Source organism: Meriones unguiculatus, chromosome 7 (assembly GCF_030254825.1).
Source record: "Meriones unguiculatus strain TT.TT164.6M chromosome 7, Bangor_MerUng_6.1, whole genome shotgun sequence".
Classification (NCBI taxonomy): Eukaryota; Metazoa; Chordata; class Mammalia; order Rodentia; family Muridae; genus Meriones; species Meriones unguiculatus.
In genome coordinates, this window is record NC_083355.1 from 120,081,208 (window position 1) to 120,098,709 (window position 17,502).

Consider the following 17,502-nt stretch of genomic DNA (forward strand, 5'->3'; position numbering starts at 1 on the left):
ATGGGTTTCTATGCTAGTAAACTTACTCAGTTGGCCTAAATAGCAACAAAAGAATACATTTCATGTTGAATAGATAAATGGTCTAGGTTAGTTCTTTTGAGTCTTTCCATCGTTTGTTGCTCAGCAACCATAAAGAAGGTCCCTCTGCAAGGCATCTGGACTGAGTGCCATTGGAAGTTTCTGCACCTCTGGGCAGAGCAGGTCAGGACTGGCATCGAGTTTGATAAGCTCTGCTCATGCCAAGATCCACCAGGTGGCATTTGTCTGTGGCAGAGAAAGAAGTCATAAAGGAAGACTCCAGGACCCTGGTGCCCAGACATGCAGGATGACAGTGCTCAGATCATCCTATGCCTTCAAGGCAGGTTCCAGGGAAGACACTGCTTTGGGACAATTGCACAAAGATGGGCTCCCTGGAGCTCTTCCGTGGACCACAGCCCATAACCTGAAGCCCGTGTGTGGGACCCAGCACCAAAGACGTCTTCCCTTCTCATCCTCCCCAGCACACTCACTCCGATCCGCTGGGGGAAGCCCTGCTCACTGCCCGAGAACCGTGGTCCGCCCTGACTCTGCAGGCACAGGCAGTCACAGGCGCGACCACCATGACTTACCCACAACACTCCTCCTGCCTATGCTCCGATGCCCTGCCTCAGCCGCGGTGTCCAGCCACATGCCTCACACCTCACAGGCTCAATTAGGGTGTCACACAGCTGCGGAGATCATAAATATTATGCTCTTTGGTACTCAAATGAAAGTGCCAGAAACATGAGAAATCCTATTGATCTATGGTTTGCAGAAACTTGCCAAGATGAAGAGATGTGGAGAAATTGAAATTGACTTGGCTGAAATCTTACGGCACCCCCAGATTCCCACCTGAAATCTGAATTAAAATCTTTTGCCATATTCTCGGCAGACAATGTTGATGAAAACGGAGGCTGGGGGCAGGCAGTGAGGGCCCTGGCTTCCTGCTGAGGAAGGCACACGGGGAGATGCCATCAAGCCTACCAGCAGCTTGTGAAAGCAGCACCCAGTTGGACTGCGATCTGTCTGATTTGGTAAATTCCCGCCTTGCTTTTATACACACTGACCTAAAAAGAAATATTATCCCCTAGGGGGCCTTTGAGATTGTTTGTTTAAATTAAGTTTCATTTGGAGTTAATCTTAACCGAATCTTCAGAGAGCCAGTCAGGCACCCTGGAAGGAAGCTCTGTGCATGCAACCAATCAGAGAGGCCGGACAACCAGAGGCCACTCGGCAAAGGAAGGGCTTGGCATCGGGCAGCATGGGCAGAGGGCTAGATGATGGTTTATGGTCTGGATCATTGTATTTTTATTATACTCATAAAATCTGTGTTTCTCCTCATTTTCGTAATGGCTTCAATGAGCACCGCCACTTTGCAAAGGCACAGTAAATCGTTCTGTGATGGGTGCCCTGATTCAGAGGAGAGGTAGGAAGGCGCACAGTGTGAAACAGGCTCAGAATTTCCATCTCACAGGCCCAGCACTGAGGAGAAAAGGAGTGTGCGGGCTGGGGGGTGATTCATACTTCTTTTCGGGCTTTTTCGTAAATACTTCAGGAGGTTTCCATTAAATTCCAATCTAAGTGATGCACAGGGAGATGCCTTGAGAGTATTGACCGCTTCCATCCCGCAGGGATATAAATCAATGTGGAAGGAGAAAAACATTGTGCACGCCTGACTTTTAAGATGTAATTTAATGGGGGAATTTAATAACATGACCAGTGATGAGAAAGCGTTTTGTTTTGTCCCCATGTCCCTTAAATAACAAGATCTTAATCGGATTTTTTATTATTATCATTTATTACAATGTATTCACTTTGTATCCTGGCTGTGGCCCCTCCCTGTCTCCTTCCAATCCCATCCTCCTCCCTCTTCTCCTCCTGTGCCCGTCCCCTAGTCCACTGATAGGTGAGGCCTTCCTCCCCTTCTATTTGACCCTAGCTCTGGTTTCTCTTAATCAGATTTTTACATCTGCATTTCAAAGAAGTGGAAGCTGACTTAGATACCAGTTTTACATGTTAACGCAGTTGCTTGTAGATAGTTCTGAAGTGGATCAGGGCCGGGCAGGGAAATCAGAGTGCTCTCCAGGTGACCATACTGTGCTGACCACAGTCTCCAGCGGCCCCGCCTGAGTAACAGCCTCGTAAGCCACCTGCGGTGCCTGCCGCAAAGGTGGCACCTCAGAGTGTCAGGCTCTGTTTAGGAGGGTGGCGGCCGAGGGGGCTCCCGGCATGGCACACGCGCATTTGCGTCTTTATGTGGTTAGAGCGATTTCATGGGGCTCCTCTAAGTTAGCCACTAAGTTCTGGATTGTTTTCCCAGGGTTTGGGAGCGGGCTCTGTCCTGCTCCGTGAAAAGAGGCATTCTCAGAGCCTGCTCCCACAGGAGGGCAGCCCGCTCCCCGGTAACCCTGTGGACCAAGAGGACCATCAAACAGATGAACAAACGAACAAATGAACCCAGTGGCAACTGCCGTTAGTCTGCTCCAGAACAGGATGTTTTCACCAGCCTCACCCAGCCAGAGTCAGCTCTGCGCTATATTCTAGGAAGTTTCTTTTCTGGACCAAAGAGTCTTGGGGTGTGCAGACACAGGCCACTAATCCCAACACTGAGGAGGCAGAGGCTGTCAGGTCTTTGTGATTTCAACATCAGTGGCCTACATAGTGAGATCTAGGCCATCCAGAAACACACAGTGTGACCAAGTCAATAAGCAGCCGAGGAGTGGCTGGGCTGACAGTGTCTGTCTGCTTGTTTGCTTGTTTGTCTGTTTGTTTGTTTGTGTCTGTTTGCTTGTTTGTTTGTTTGTTGTTAATGTCTCCCGGAACCTGCAGAGCTTGGGGCCAGTGCGTTCAGCGGGGGAAGCAGCTGCAGCGTTCAGGATCCTAGGAGGGCTAAGGGGGCTGTGTGTGGTCGTGACCGCGGCTCTGTGTCTCCTGCAGATGGTGTGGGAAAGCGGCTGTGCGGTCATCGTCATGCTGACACCCCTGTCTGAGAACGGCGTGCGGCAGTGCCACCACTACTGGCCTGACGAAGGCTCCAGCCTCTACCATGTCTACGAGGTACCGGGACCGGGCGCCTCGGCAGGGGCCTGGCAACCAGCACGAGTCTCTAGTCCTGACCACATCTAGCCCGTTGCCCTATGAGGAGGGCTGTCACCGTTGATTTCAGAGGGATCCAGGTGCAGCCAGGGAGCCCACTGCCTTACCCGTACACAGTAAGGGATGAACTCAGGCATGAATGCAGGCTGACACAGCTGTGTATATCTAAAGGCTGTCAGGAAGAAAAAGCACCCCATGGTGCAGTGGTGGCCAGTCCCAAGTAACAAGCATCCAAAAGCAAGGTCCGTTTCACAGAGAATGCTGCCCACGTCCCAGAGGCTGGTGGGCTTTCTTGCCCGAGCCATGGGGTCTAAAGTAGTTGACGGTGTCATGAGGGGCAGATTTTCCTTGCTGGGTTTCCCATGCGCACTAGAGGGAGACGCTCACTGTGGTGCTTAAGCTAGGACTAGAATGCAGTCTTTGGTGGTCTGTGCATTACAATTAGATAGCAAAGGCTCCCCTGGGGTTTCTCAGGGGCCCGACAGCGTGTGGCGAGGGAGCCACCGTCTCTGACCCAGGGCGAGAGAGGGGCCCCCTCAGTGTCGTCTGCATCTTATGCTCCCTGATGTCTAGCAGGTCCCAGTTAACACTAAGGGTGAGGAGGGGCCATGGGGCTGGCCACACCTCACCTTCTGTCTGCTCACCCTAGTCCCCTCTCTCCCCAAGCCCACCACTGCATTCCATAGTCTTGGACTCACGTGCTTTGCCGATCTGTCCCCACCAGGTCAACCTAGTCTCTGAGCACATATGGTGCCAGGATTTCCTGGTGAGAAGCTTTTACCTGAAGAACCTGCAAAGCAACGAGACTCGCACGGTGACCCAGTTCCACTTCCTGAGTTGGTATGACCAGGGAGTCCCTTCCTCCACGCGGTCGCTCCTGGATTTCCGAAGGTAAAGCAAAGGGCATGCTGCATAGTGATGGGTTGGAGTGTGCATGGGCGAACGAGGCACGCAGCTCGGGCCTGGTCTCTTGGTTCTGAATGCACTCCTCAGTGCAACCGCTGTGCAGGAAGAGAGAGGAGAGGGCAGGGTGGAGGAGGCGCTCAGTGTGAGCTGTTTTCCAGCACTAGTGGTGTTGACAGCGAGAGGACAGGCTTTGGAGCCCACTGGAGGAGTGGCCATAACCTGTAAGGCTCCGGAACCCTCCTGAGGCTTATATTCCATACAGTTTCCTAAAGCCAGGTTTTCAGTCTGGCTGCTTCCGCTGCCGGCCGGGCTAGGGAACTCCGTCAGGGAAAGGCCAGTCGTAGAATAGACAGTCTCGGGTAAAAGCCTACACCTAGCTAGGGCATGTGTGTGTGTATTTAGTGCCCTGCGAGAAGGAGCCTCCTTCTAATGCGCTTTATTCTTGCCTGTTGCTTTAGTCAGCCAGCCAAAAAAAGAGAAAAGTCTCCTCTCAAAGTGTCTTTACTGAGCTGTTGAGATGAACCTTAGACATTCTTATGGGAACACACTGACAGTGTAAAACAAAGCAAAACGTGAGGTAGGCGTGATGTTTGCACATCAGAGTGGGGGCAGGTTAGTGCCACCGGAAGTGGTCGTGAGCACTCAGCCATCTGTGCACGTCAGCGTCAAGGCCTGTGTTCCACACGATGCTGACTGCAGGCCCACGTGCCCGGCAGATTCCCAGACAAGGACTCAGGCCACAGTGTTTCGCTGAGTGTTGTAACACCAATATGGCATAAAAAACAATTCTTTGTCCCCGAGTCTGCAGTGGGAAGAAGGTGGAAGAGGAGAGTGTTGAGACAAAAATGGTGCAAGACTGACCTGGGCTGCTTGAATTTGCATGTTACAAATTCTGAAGCTTACATCTTTTGCCTTCCGGTCCACTTTGAAAATTAAACTCAGATAGGGTGTCCCTGTGTGGCCCCTGGCTGTCCTGGAAGTATGTTAGTCAGGCTGGCCTCGGGATCATGAAGATCTGCCTGCCTCCGCCTTCCAAGTGCTAGGAATACAATTTCTTTGTCTGAATGAACTGCTCTTTGGAAAGGAATTCCATGAAGGAGTTTGAGAGAGAACAGGAATTTGGTGTCAAGGCCAGTGGCTCTGGCCCAGCTGTCCCTCCCTTTAGGTGCTTCCTGAAACCTGAGACTGTCCTGAAACAGCCACTGTCCACAGCTCCTCCCTTCCCACCCCTGGCCACTAGACCCTTCCCAGTCCAGACCCCCCACAGCCACACAGAGGGACCTATTGCTCAGGACTGGCAAAGCGGATGCAGCAATGCAAGATGGCTGTCCCTCTCACTACCGGTCTGCAAGCTCATCCCAGGGGTTTGCACATGTATGTGTGGTCTCATGTCTGTGTTCATATATGGAGGGAATGCGCCCATCCCCAGCCCTCAAGGCTTCCGACACACCATGGAGAAAATCAGGATCCCCAGGTCTCCCCAGCTCCAGAGTCTGAGGAGACACGACCCAGTTTCTGTTATATCATTACAGGCTCTCAGCCCAGGGTTGAGGCTTCAGTGAGGCAGAAAGTTCTGCTCTCCAGTCTGCACAGGACCATTTCACACAATCCTGGACAGCTGGCACAAATGACCGCACACTCAGGATCCCTTGCCTCAGTGGCAGTGCCCACAGCCTGGTGGGCAGGAAGCCCCCTCTGTGGACCCCACCTTGTTCAGAGGAGGAGGCTCTAGTCTTGCAACAATATCCTAGTGTTCTCAGCAAGCCTGAGGTGTGTGTCAGGCACCCAAGATGTGTAATTAACTGTTTCTGGAGCCCAGGGGGCACACATTTACACTTTAAAGAGAAACTGCTAAGAGATAATTAGAGTCACACATGAGGGCTTGGCTCTACAACCCTCTCTTCTCCCCTGTCTCGTGTCCCCTCTCTCTCTCTCTCTCTCTCTCTCTCTCTCTCTCTCTCTCTCTCTCTCTCTCTGTCCCCTCCCTCCCTTCTCCCTCCTCCCTCCCCCCTGCTCTCCTTGCTGTGTTCCACGCATCCACTAACGCTGCACTGTCAACCCGGCCAGCCCTCACTTTGCCAGCTACCTAGCGGTGGCCAGTGTCATTTTTGTGACGTTGCAGCTAGTAATATGAGCCCAGTTGCATAGTCACAAAAGTGATCATTGGAAACTGTGACTGCTGCAGGGACACGGGGGCCCCTCTGAGCCTCTAACGACCCGGCCTGACTTTGCTTGCTGTTCGTTTGCATGGCGACTCCTTCTCACTCAGTGACCGAGGGTTGGTTTGTATTGCTAACTGTTCCTTCTCGGGGAGATCCTCCTGCCAAAGTCCACATAGATTCATTTCTGCTCAGTCTGGAGACCTCGCTTACCGTGATCTGTCTGAGAGCAAAGTGAGACGAGTGTGTATTGCTCATCTTCAGGAATTAGCGACGCCTTCGTCTCAGGTCCTCGGAGAACACACTGGCTCCACGTGTGACGTTTTGCTTTCTATCTGTGGTATCTCATGCTGCGCTAACCCATGGTTCTTTGTTAACAAAGTCTCAGCTACACGGCCAGAGCATTCCCACCGTATCGCCTACCTGGCCGGGGTGTGAAAATGGCCGACACAGGGCGGGTCTGGTGTGGGTGTGAAAATCACAGTGCACAGCTCCCAAAGGCCTCCCAAGGCAGCAGTCCGGAGCACGCCTGGAGTGTCCTGTGGAGGGAGATGGCCACGGGGTGGAGACGTCCCATCTAGGTCATGGGCACACCTGGCCAAGGGCACCAAGACATTAGCAGGCCGTGGCCTGACAGGTGGCTCGGGGCGTTTCCCTGGGCGACTCCTCTAAGCCCGATCCATCGGGGAAGCAGTGAGAGTAGGTCTGGGGCCGGCCATCCTCCAGCATTCACTTCCAGACCACAGGAGCCAAGCATGTGTGTGGTGGGGTGTCAGGGCTTGGGGCTGGGGCTGTTCCTGTTAGCAGTGAAACTGCAGAACGAGCTCTGAGAGGAAAGCCACCCAGTGGGCCAGGGCCCGGGCTTCCAGACTCTCGTGGCTGCCAGGCCAGGTTCCATCTCAGCCACAGTTCAGCGCATAGGCTCAGCCGAGTCAGCTCCGTGCTCTGGCTGTAGTGCCTCAGTGTGTCAGGGTTAGCCCAACAGGGAACCTTAGCAGGACAGGCAAGTGGCTCTGCTTTCTAACCTGGCTCTCCTCCCGGACTCCCACCTTTGTCAGGGCTCCTGGCACATGGGTCAGCTGCTGTTGCTTAGGGAGAGTGCCTCTCGTTTCTCACCTCACACTCATGGCCACAAAAGGCTCTCACCCTAAGGGTTCTGAGCACGCCTCCGCGGCTGTGGGGGAGGGGGAAGTCAGGCTTCTGTCAGGAATACCCAAGTCTAGTGACTCTGCAGTGGAAGTGAAAAAGAGAAAGGCGTCCTGCTCTGAGGCTGCCTGACCCCGGTGCCCTGCACAGGGTACGGCTGCGGTGGGTGAGCTGCTGCCACTTGGCCTGGCCCCTCTGCTGGCTGAGTCCCCTCTCCGCTCTCAGCCGCAGCACTTTGGAGGCAAGGGGACCTGACAAGTCTCCATTTCCTGTTCAAAAAGAACCTTTTTTCTATTGTCTTTTCTTCTCCTTAATTGGAGCCTCATTGCCAGAGGTAACGCAGCACATTCGAGAACGCACCCTTAGCAACCTTTCCCCTTCCAGCAAACTCAGACCCCGTCTCTGCTCCTCCCCGCGAGACTATTTTACCAGGAGCATGGATGTGTTTTGAACACTTGTTTAGTTGTTTCACTGAGCATAATAAATAAGCCTTAGGGCTCATTATGTGGACTGAAAGTAGCTCCCTGGTTGGGATGTGGTTTGGTCCAGGCCTTGACTGTCTCAGGGGCGATGCTCAGGGCCTGCACGCAGGGACGGTTTTCAAAAAGCCCCAACTTGGAGAAGCAGAAAGGACGATTTTGAGCTCCCTGGAATGTCCACCAATATTTACACACTTTTACCTCCAGCAGGCAGCTGAGACAGGGCCTTGAGGACATGGCTCTTAGACAGAATGACATTGTATCTCCCTGTGCTGAACAGACTATAGGAGATTCAGAGCACAGGGACAAAACCCAGAGTTCTCTGCAGGAGTCGTGGCCCTGGAGAACCACGCAGAGTCACACTTGGAAGGGGAGGAAAACACTCACTGTGGGCGTGTAAGAAGGATTTTTAAAGCTTGTTTCCTGAGTTCCCGTTGAACTCGAACCTCATGAGTTAGACACTTAAGTCCTCGCTGTGAGGATGGGCTGTGGCAAAGGCGACGAGACTGGTGTGGCCTGTGGGTGTCTCTGGCCTGGTGCGGGGCTTGTCGGTGTTCTGGGTGACAGTCCCGGCATGACGCTGTACGTCTTATCTCTTTCTGTTTCAGGAAAGTTAACAAGTGCTACCGAGGCCGCTCGTGCCCGATAATCGTTCACTGCAGGCAAGTACGACTTCTACCTGGACTGAGCTTTCAGCTTAGCTCCTGCCGCGGCGCGGGCCGAGCTTGCCGGCTGCTGGGAACGCGTGAAGCTGTCGAGAAGGGACCCTGAGGACAGCCCGGGCTTCCCGTTCTGTTTGGCTAGAGGAAGCTGGGCGTTGGCCAGCGTCCAGGCACTAACTGGTCCCACGCCTCCTCCCGTCTCTAAGTGCCCACACATGAACACCTTCTTTTGTCTTAGACTCTCTGGGTGCCACAGACACTTGGGGACAGCAGGCTCAGGTGTGTGGTTCTGTCCCAGTAACAAGGTGAAAAGTGCCTGGAGACAGGTTGGGGACAGTGTGCAAAGACAGAGCCTGGCCGCCGCCACTGCTCTGCTCTCTGCGGCCAAAGCCACAACAGCGGGAGGGCAGGGTATTCAGACCCGAGGTCCGTGTCCACCAGACTCCGGCCTCAGCTTGTCCACCCTCCATCCTGCTGAAGCAGTCTCACTGCGCTCTTCCAGAGCTGTCTTGCAGAATAAGCCTTTCTGCCCGGAATGAAGAGGTCTGAATGAGTCAAGCTTCAAGTGTGTGTGCATGTGTGCATGCGCGTGCCTGTGTGTGTGTGTGCATTTGTGTGCGCCTATGCGTGTGTGTGCACACTCATGCAAACTCATGCACACTCTGTGCAAACTTTGGGCAAATACTTCTGCCTGAGGCTTTGTGTCTCACAAAGCAGAGCAAAGGGTCTTTCCCAAGAGCGTACCAAGGTGAGGGACAGTTTGTTTGAAGAATTCTGTAGTGTTTCTTAAAACATTCTGAGTGTGCGCCACACACGGAAGTGAGCCAGGGCAGGCTCCAGGACGCCAGCAGCAGTCCCTGCCACAGCATGACGCCCGAGTGCAAGTGAGAGCCCAGCTCAGTGCCAGTCCAGTCTCAGTCCAGTCTCCAGCATTGGGGGTGGGGCTGTGCTCGGGCAGAGCTGCCCGTGTGAAGCTGAACGTGTGAGTCGTCAGGTCTTCAGGAGAGGCCAGGGCCGTGAGAACAAGCCCGCTCGATGGAGGAGCAGGGTGAAAACCCACAGACTCAGCGTCCACCCCTGCACGGGGGAGATGGGCTCGTGAGAAGGCCCCGCTGCTCCCACAGAAAGGACTCTGCCTTTGCACCCTGCAGAGCCGTGGCTCAGCCCGAGTGCTGCTCCGGTGCTCCGGCAAGCGGACAGCGGCCCCGAAGGCGGACGCCCTGAAACGCCAGCCAGGCATCTGCCTCGAGTGGGCGGGTGTCCCGGCCTTGCACGCAGACCACGTGGCCGTCTGCTGCCCTGCCGTCCCGACCGTGGGGACCGCCACGGCAAGCGCCCTGGCGCACCTCTGGCACCGGCAGGCGTGTCTTTCCCTGTGACAAAACTGAGCACATCTCCCTGTGAAGGCTGGGCATTCTGAGACAAGAATCCCTAAGAGAGGAGGGCGGCCAGAGAGGGAGGCCCTTCTTCCTGAGTGTGTGTGTGTGCGCACGCGCGCGCGCGCGCGTGTGTGTGTGTGTGTGTGTGTGTGTGTGTGTGTGTGTGTGGCCTTTCCCTCCCTCAGCCCTTCCCTCCCTCGAGCACAGTTTCCCTTGCTCTCCCAGCCCCACTTGAAGATGAGGAAGCCTCGGCCGCTGGCCTGGCTGAGCGGGCTCATTCAGTTGGGCGTCCTTTCACTCTCTCTCCTTCTGTTGACAGTGATGGCGCAGGCAGGAGCGGAACCTACGTCCTGATTGACATGGTTCTCAACAAGATGGCCAAAGGTGAGACACGGTGCGTTGGTCACGGGAGCACTGCTGCCTGCACAAGCCTGTGTGTGTGTGTGTGTGGTGTGTAAGGTGTGTGTGCACCTGTGAGTGTGACTATGTATGTAGGTGGCATGTATGTGTGTGTATTCCTGTGTATGTGTGGTGTGTATGTATGTACCTGTACATGTATGTGTGGGGTGTGTGCATACTGGTCTTGAACCCAGCTTTACACGAGCGAGATAAGCACTCTGCTACTGAGCACATCCTGGCCAAACACGAGCCCTGAAACACCCTCCTTAACACTCACAGGGGGTCGTGTCCCTGTGTGTGCCAGGCTTTGAGCTGTGCCACCCGCTAACACTGTGTGTGTAAGGGCAGAGCGCTTGTCCCATGGAGTCCAGACCGTGCAGGAAGGAGGCCGGGGTGAGTGTGACGGAGCCGGTGCCATCACCCTGGGGTGCTGCTCCCTGAGCAGGATGCACAGAGCCCGGTGACTTTATGCTCTCCCTCAGCTGTGAACAGGACGTGAACCCCCAAACACACAGCGCTGCCTGGAGTGGGGCACCCTTCCCACATCATGCTGCATGCTTGCCTGGCCGCCATGACACATCCCCATGCTGGAGGTGGATTTCTGCACCGTTCACAGGAACGCCAGCTTGCCTGAGAGTGTTTTCCCCTGGGGAGAAAGGAAAAGGAAATGAAGGGAGAGAGCAGAGGATGGGAGAGAGGAAAGAAGGGAGGGAGGAAGAGGGGAAGAAAGGGAGGGAGGGAAGGAAAGAGCAAGAGAGAAAAGGATGGAAGGAAGGAAGGGAAGGAGGGAGGGAAGGAAGGAGGGGGAGAGAAGAGATTGAGAGAAGAAAGAAGAAAAGAAGGGAGGAGGGAAGGAAGTAAGGGGAATGAGAGACAGAGAGAGACAGAGACACAGACAGACAGAGAGAGAGAAAGAGACAGAGAGATGGAGAGAGACAGAGAAGAGAGGGCAGGAGAAGATGGCAGAGGGAGGCACAGGCCCCCAAGACACGGGAGGTGCTAAGGCCATGGTTCACACAGACCTGAAGCTCTGAGTGATCTTGTAGCCAGGACCCCCGAGACTGCAGGCATACCCTCTGGCACTGTTCCCTGAGCCCCAGCGGCACCCCTGCTTAGCCGCGTGCAGGGAGGGACAGGGACACAGGCAGACGCAGACGCTCAGTGCTTCAGCAGCGCTGTGGGCAGGGCACACAGCACACCTCCAGGTTCCTCTCAACGCCTTCTCTTTCTGTCGCCCACGAATGCTGCCCCACTCACCTTAAACGGCCTTTGCCAGCAAACGTGCCCTTCCTGGTGCCAGCCGCCATCAGGGCGGCTCAGGCTTCTCCCTCCTTGCTCTTCCTCTCCTAGCTGCCACCAACAGAATATTTTCCTCCTGTCAAACAGAATCCCCTGGGAATGATACAGACTGAGTTAGCTACATGTTTTCTTTACGGCTGTGTCTGCAGTGTGCTTTAAAGCGCATTTTGGCAAACATTTATTTCATGTGAGAAGAGGCCAAACCCAATGGGTGATCCCCAAAGGCACCAGCCAGGGTTGGGCCCAGGAGAGGCATCGGGTTGGCGTGGTCCGGCCGTGGGTTTTTAGTGACTTCTAGAGACATAAGCAAGGGCAGTCGGCTGGCCAGGCCCAGGGGCTGGGCCAACTGTCCCCTTCGGCCCGGCCTGCCATTGGCCAGCTCCCTTCTACCATGGACTCGGATTCCATTTGAAGTGTGGCTTGGTGCTCACAATGCAGGCCCATCCGTGTGGAACTGGGTGGAGCCAGCAGGAGCCCTGCCTCTGGAATCCCTCACCCTCTTTCCAGTGCCGACCTGCTCCCCTCCCCAGGGGGCTGCAGTGTGAAATCCCCTGACCTGGGCCCGCTGGGGTCACAGGAGAGATCACAGGGCAGGCGGCCCCTCCAGACCGAAGTGGGCCTTTCCTGGGCCGCCACCCCCTAGTGGCCGCTGGGTTTTGTCCCTCGGCTGGGGTGCCTTTGTCTGGCTGGAGAGGCTGGAGGCCCGGGTTGCCGACCCAGCATTCACCAATTGCGCAGAGGCCCAGGGACCTGGCCGTGCGGCCTTTCTTCCAGCTCCTTTTCTTAGAAGCGATGAATTGCAGGGCAGCAAAGAAAGCCTTTGCAAAGCTGGCCGTGTGGCCCTGTCCCCAGTGTCCAGCTGCCCCAGCGGCTCCATTCATGTGCCTTTCAGGGATTAAGGCCCTCAGCCGAGCACAAGGCGAGAATGGGTGGGGAATAATCGACGTTCTTTCCACGCTGTCTGGTTTGTTAGCAAGCACACAATGGATGATGCACGTGGAAATCAAAGCAAACGGGCCGCTCTGGAGGGGCCGCGCTGCACACTGGTGGCGGCCCTGGAGATCACGGTCGCACATCTGCCACAGCACTCAGAAGGGTCGCTTGGCCTCTCCCTCTGACGGGTTTGGTTCTTACGTGGCCAGGTGTGCGTGGCCAGCCGTGCTGCTTGTTGAGTGTGTGCGTTCTAAGTGTGTGCTCAGCCCTCCCACCCTCAGAAGCCAGGGCTTCTCCTACTTCCTTCCAGTGGTCGGAAGGTGTGGACAATGGTGCAAGCTCCCACGGCTGAGCTGCCACAGTGCCGGGACCTAGAGAGCTCCAGCATGGAGGATCACTCAGGCAGGACCAGCTTGCACGCACACATATGCACACACGCTCACACAAGAGTGCAAGGCTTGGGCAACATTCCTGGCAGGAGTTGGGGAGGAGAGGGGTCCTTGGCCTCCAGGTGAGGCACAAATCTGCTTTGCGGAGGGAGCAGCGGCCAGGTCTCCATGCGGAATATATGCCAGAGCAGGCTCGCGCTAGTTCAAGCTCGGGCGCTGTGCTCTGGGATCCCACAGTCAGAGTGGGTGTGGGTACTGGGTGTGCGGCCCAGACTCTCTGCCCACTATCACTGCCCCCAGGGCACCCTCTCCTGTAAGTGTGCAGGCCGTGACTGGCCTGGGGATCTCTCCCCGTGTGCCCCAGCTGGCTTCCTCAGCTGTGTCTTCACGCTCACCCGCTCTGCAGCTCACAGGGTTCTCACCCACCTGACCGTAGTCAGCTACGGAGCAAGAACATCCTCACCTGCCGATAGGCACGGGTGTTTTCCTCCCTGCGTGTGCAAGGCCCTCGGGAACCCCCTTTTGGAGCTGTCTCGGGCGTGTGTGTAGGGTCAGGTGCCAGGTCTACACTGAGCCACCCTGGCTGTGCTGTCCGCATCCGCAGAGATGCACAGGCCCCCAATTGTCCCGTGTGCTGTGTGCTAAGCCTTTGCTGGGTCCTGTCATTTTTAATGCATTTCCTTTCGAGTTTTATATTTGATAAATATATTTTTTTTGTATTGAGCAAATTCTCCCTTGCCCTCCTACCCTCTTTACTCTCCCCTTCCCCTGCCATTAGTCATGTCTATTCCTTTAGACAGTTTCACATCTGCCTTCATGGGACACATGTGCGATTTTGTGTGTGTGTGTAAAACCAGGAAGCCACAGACGAGAGAAAACAGTCCTCTTCCGAGCCGGCCTTCCTTTGCTTAGGGCCGTCTCCAGCATCATCCCTTTCCCCGAAAACAACAGGACATCTTTTCTCACTGAGGCTGGAAGGGGCCGCTGTGAGCACTGCACTGTCTTTGTCCATTTCTCTGTTCCCGGGCGCCTGGGTCGCTCCCTGGGCTGAGCTGGTGTGAGTCCTGCTGCTGGCAACACTGGCATACAGGCATCTCTAGGAAGTGTTGACCTGGAGCCTTTGGGTAAGCACCGAAAGGCCCTAACCCCGGTCATTGGGAAGACCTATGAGTAGTTTTTGGGGGCCCTGTGCTGACTCCACAGTGGCCGCCTGGCTTATGTTCACATTCTAGCCAGCATTTGTCATTACTTCTTCCTTAATGACTGACCTTCTGCCTGTTGTTTTTCTGTGTGGGGTGTTGGCCTTCCTGGAGTGTGTGAAGCCCTCTCTCTGTGGTTTGGGCATGCATCTCCCTCCCAGCTAGTGACAGTCAGCACCTCACAGGCTTACTGACCGCTCAGGTATCATTGGGGGAATGGCGGTTCAGTGCTTGGCCTGTCTGTGAGTTGGAGCCTAGTGTTTTCTTTGGTTCTTTCTACACTCCGAATATTAATCCCTACGGGAGTACGCCAGCCTTTATCCTTTTCTACTTCGTAGGCTTTCTCGCTGCTTTGGTTGTGTTCTCTGTTAAACAGAACTGTTTGATGTTGTCCAAGTTATTTAATGATTTCCCCAAAAATTCTTTTCTGTGAATTTCGTATCATATCCAAGGTCATAGAGTCCTCACTTTTCTGTGAGAGAAGTTAGCCCTTAGCAGCAGATAGAGGCCTGCCTTGGGAGGCAAGTGTGATCACAATCTCAAGAGAGCCCTGAAGGACAGTGAGCACTGTAGAGCACTGTCTGCTGTAAGGCTCTCATCACTGGGCCTGGAATCCGGGTTTGAGCCCCAGGACACAGGAGGGAAGGAGAACAACCCCTTCTCTAGACAGCCCTGCCATGGCCCCCTGCCCCTCCCATTCCATTCCCCATGACACCCTGGTGTCAGGCTAAAGACCCCAGATGCCTGACTTGCCCGGGAGGCCAGCCCAGCACCCCCACTGCCTCTGGGACTTCTGGGGCCTTCCTGGATCCCTCAGTGCCACAGGACACAGGACTTTGTCTCTTGAAGATTTGTTTTTTATTTTCATGTAAGTGAGTATTTTGCTTGCCTGTGTGTGCCCGACTGGGGCTAGAGGGAGGGCTTAGCTGGGTCTTGTAGGTGCAGTATAAGGCTTTGTTCTGCACTGAGTGTGCAGGAAAATACACATGCCCAGAACAGCCCCGGAGAACTGGTTCAATTGGGGAAAGGGGGGCGTCTATGCCCCTGGGGAAGTGGGCAGGCTCTTTGGGACAAAGCTTGTGTGGCTGTGCACAATCAGCCAGAAGAGGGGTGTTGGAAGATGCTTTATCAGCTTATTCAGGGGCTGTGGGGCGGGGAAGGGGTGGAGGGGGAGTGAAAACCTTATGAGGACAAAAAAGGAGTAAGGCCTGCTAACGGACAGGGCAGCGCACTCTTGCTGGGGTTGGTGGTGTGGCAGCTGACTCTGCCAGGTTGGGAGAGGGCAGGCAACCAATGCCTGCCTTCCCCAAGTGAGGCGTGGGAACTCTCCTCTGCCCTCCCCCACTAACCCGGGCATTGCAGTCCCACAGACAACCTCTAAGGCTGATGTGCGGAGGGGCCAGGAGAGGCATCAGATCCCCTGGAAGAGGAGTTACAGGTGGTTGTTGGCCACCACTCGTGTGCCAGGAGTCAAGCCCATGTCCTTTGCAAAAGCAGCTTCTAAACGCAGAGCTGTGGCTCAGGCGCCCACAGGGCCTTTTCATGTGTCCTGTGGCCATGGGGCAACAGGGCCAGAAGGCATAGGAGCTGGGGTAGAGGCGGGTCAGACTTGCTGTGTAGTCTACGGAAGTAGCTAGCATCAGAGGGCTGGCACGAAGGAAAGGCTGTGCCCACGGCCGGCTCATATGTGGGTGGATCCAGTTTGGACAGACAGATGGGGCAGGTTGCAGGGAAACAGGAATGCTTCAAGTCCCAGCAGGAAGAGAAAGGCACAGATGGCCACAGCCAGTCTTCAAAATGGGCAGCGTCTGAGAGAAGGTAGCACCCCTGGAGAGACCACCTGTGCTCACAGGTGGGGAACAGACGGGCACCCTGCCAGAGTGGGCACCCTATCACCAGACTTGCCCTAAGCTCCCACCCTCCCCCTCTCCTCCGAGTCTCCCTACCACGTGATGACCCTGCCCCCAGGCGCCTGGCCTGGTCCCTCCATGACTTAGATTCCTGCTCAGAGCCAGGGGACCACCGGGAGGAGTACAGTTCTTCCACTTGCTCTGAGCTGAGGCAGCTCCCAGGCACCCACACTTCACACCTACCTGCGGGAAGCAGTTCTAGCCCCACCATGCCTGGGGCAGAGTGCCCCTGGAATACTGCACCTCAGCCACTGGGCGGTGGCCGCTGACTTGCAGAATGGGGTAGGATGTGGGGCCACTGTCAAGGAAGGGTGGCTCTCTCACGGGGCTGCCATTGCGGCCACCTCTGCCACTGTGTGATTCTCCCTCAGTTCCCGCCACATCACAGACAGGTAAGAACCAAAGCAGTCAGGTTCTGTGCAGCAGGGCCACGGGAGCAGGCAGAACACTGCTAGGCTTTGTATGGCCCCACCCTGGAACAGTGCAGGGTCGGGACTTGAACCGTTGCTCTCAGAGCTCTGGGTTGTTCTTTTTTGTAAAGATCCAGGAGCTTTCTCCAGACCGATCATTTAGAATATGTTCAAATATGTTCAAAAGGAAAAGGCAGAGTGCCCACTTATTGTGTCCTGTTATTTTTCATTTTCAGACGAATATAGAGCACATTTATCTCCATTGAGCCCCAGAAATTTTGCAAAATGGAGATTATAAGCTATCTAGGTCAGAGAGAGAAAAAAAAGTGCTTGGTTTGTATTATTCGGTAAGCCTTCAGTTAGAATCAGCCATAAATCAGTATAAAGTGGAAAGTGCCCAGCACTGGGCCAGGACAGAGGGGAACACAGCGCGGGGCGTGGAACAGCCGTGCACAGGGGCACACATGCACGCGGACGTGTGATGTCGATGTACCAGAGCACACATGCATGCAGACGTGTGATGTGGTCGTACATGCGAACATGCATGTGTCCATGCAGGGAGCATGTATGTCATGTGGAGGCATGGGTGGCCATGCAAATGGCGCACAGATATGCGCACAGAGTGGCTGGGCTGACAGTGTCTGTCTGCTTGTTTGTTTGTTTGTTGTTAATGTCTCCTAGAATCTGCAGAGCTTGCGGCCAGTGCACTCAGTGTAGCTGGTGTCCTTAGGCAGCGTGGCAGTCCAGCTTTGGGGAAAGCAGACTCAGGACATCCACAGCATCCCTGGCCCAGGCCTGTGCCGCTGGGTGTGAAGGGTGGAGCCCCGAATCCACTGGCTCTGTGATGGCTCCAGCCCTGTGTAGATTCAGCTCTTCCAACAGAACGCTTAAGCTGAGGGGACACGCCTTCACACTGAGGGGACATGCCTTGACACTAAGGACATGCCCTGACACTGAGGGACACACACTGACACTGAGGGGACACGCCCTGACACCACTGACACTGAGCACACGCTCTGACACTGAGCACACGCTCTGACACTGAGCACACGCACTGACACTGCGGACACGCCCTGGCATAGGTGTGGGAACTCTGCTCCCCTCCTGCAGTGCAGACA

The 17,502-nt window shown here is 55.2% G+C and overlaps 1 protein-coding gene across 5 annotated transcripts in view; it reads left to right on the plus strand.

The window, feature by feature from the left end:
• The window catches only part of Ptprn2 (protein tyrosine phosphatase receptor type N2), a 695,760-nt gene that overhangs the window by 664,169 nt on the left and 14,089 nt on the right, over positions 1–17,502 (plus strand). For all 5 annotated transcript variants that reach the window (XM_060388289.1, XM_060388288.1, XM_060388285.1 and 2 more), the window contains 4 exons: positions 2,956–3,075; positions 3,839–4,005; positions 8,413–8,466; positions 10,165–10,229. In XM_060388289.1, coding sequence (XP_060244272.1) covers positions 2,956–3,075; positions 3,839–4,005; positions 8,413–8,466; positions 10,165–10,229 — 406 coding nt within the window. The remainder of the gene's footprint in view (positions 1–2,955; positions 3,076–3,838; positions 4,006–8,412; positions 8,467–10,164; positions 10,230–17,502) is intronic.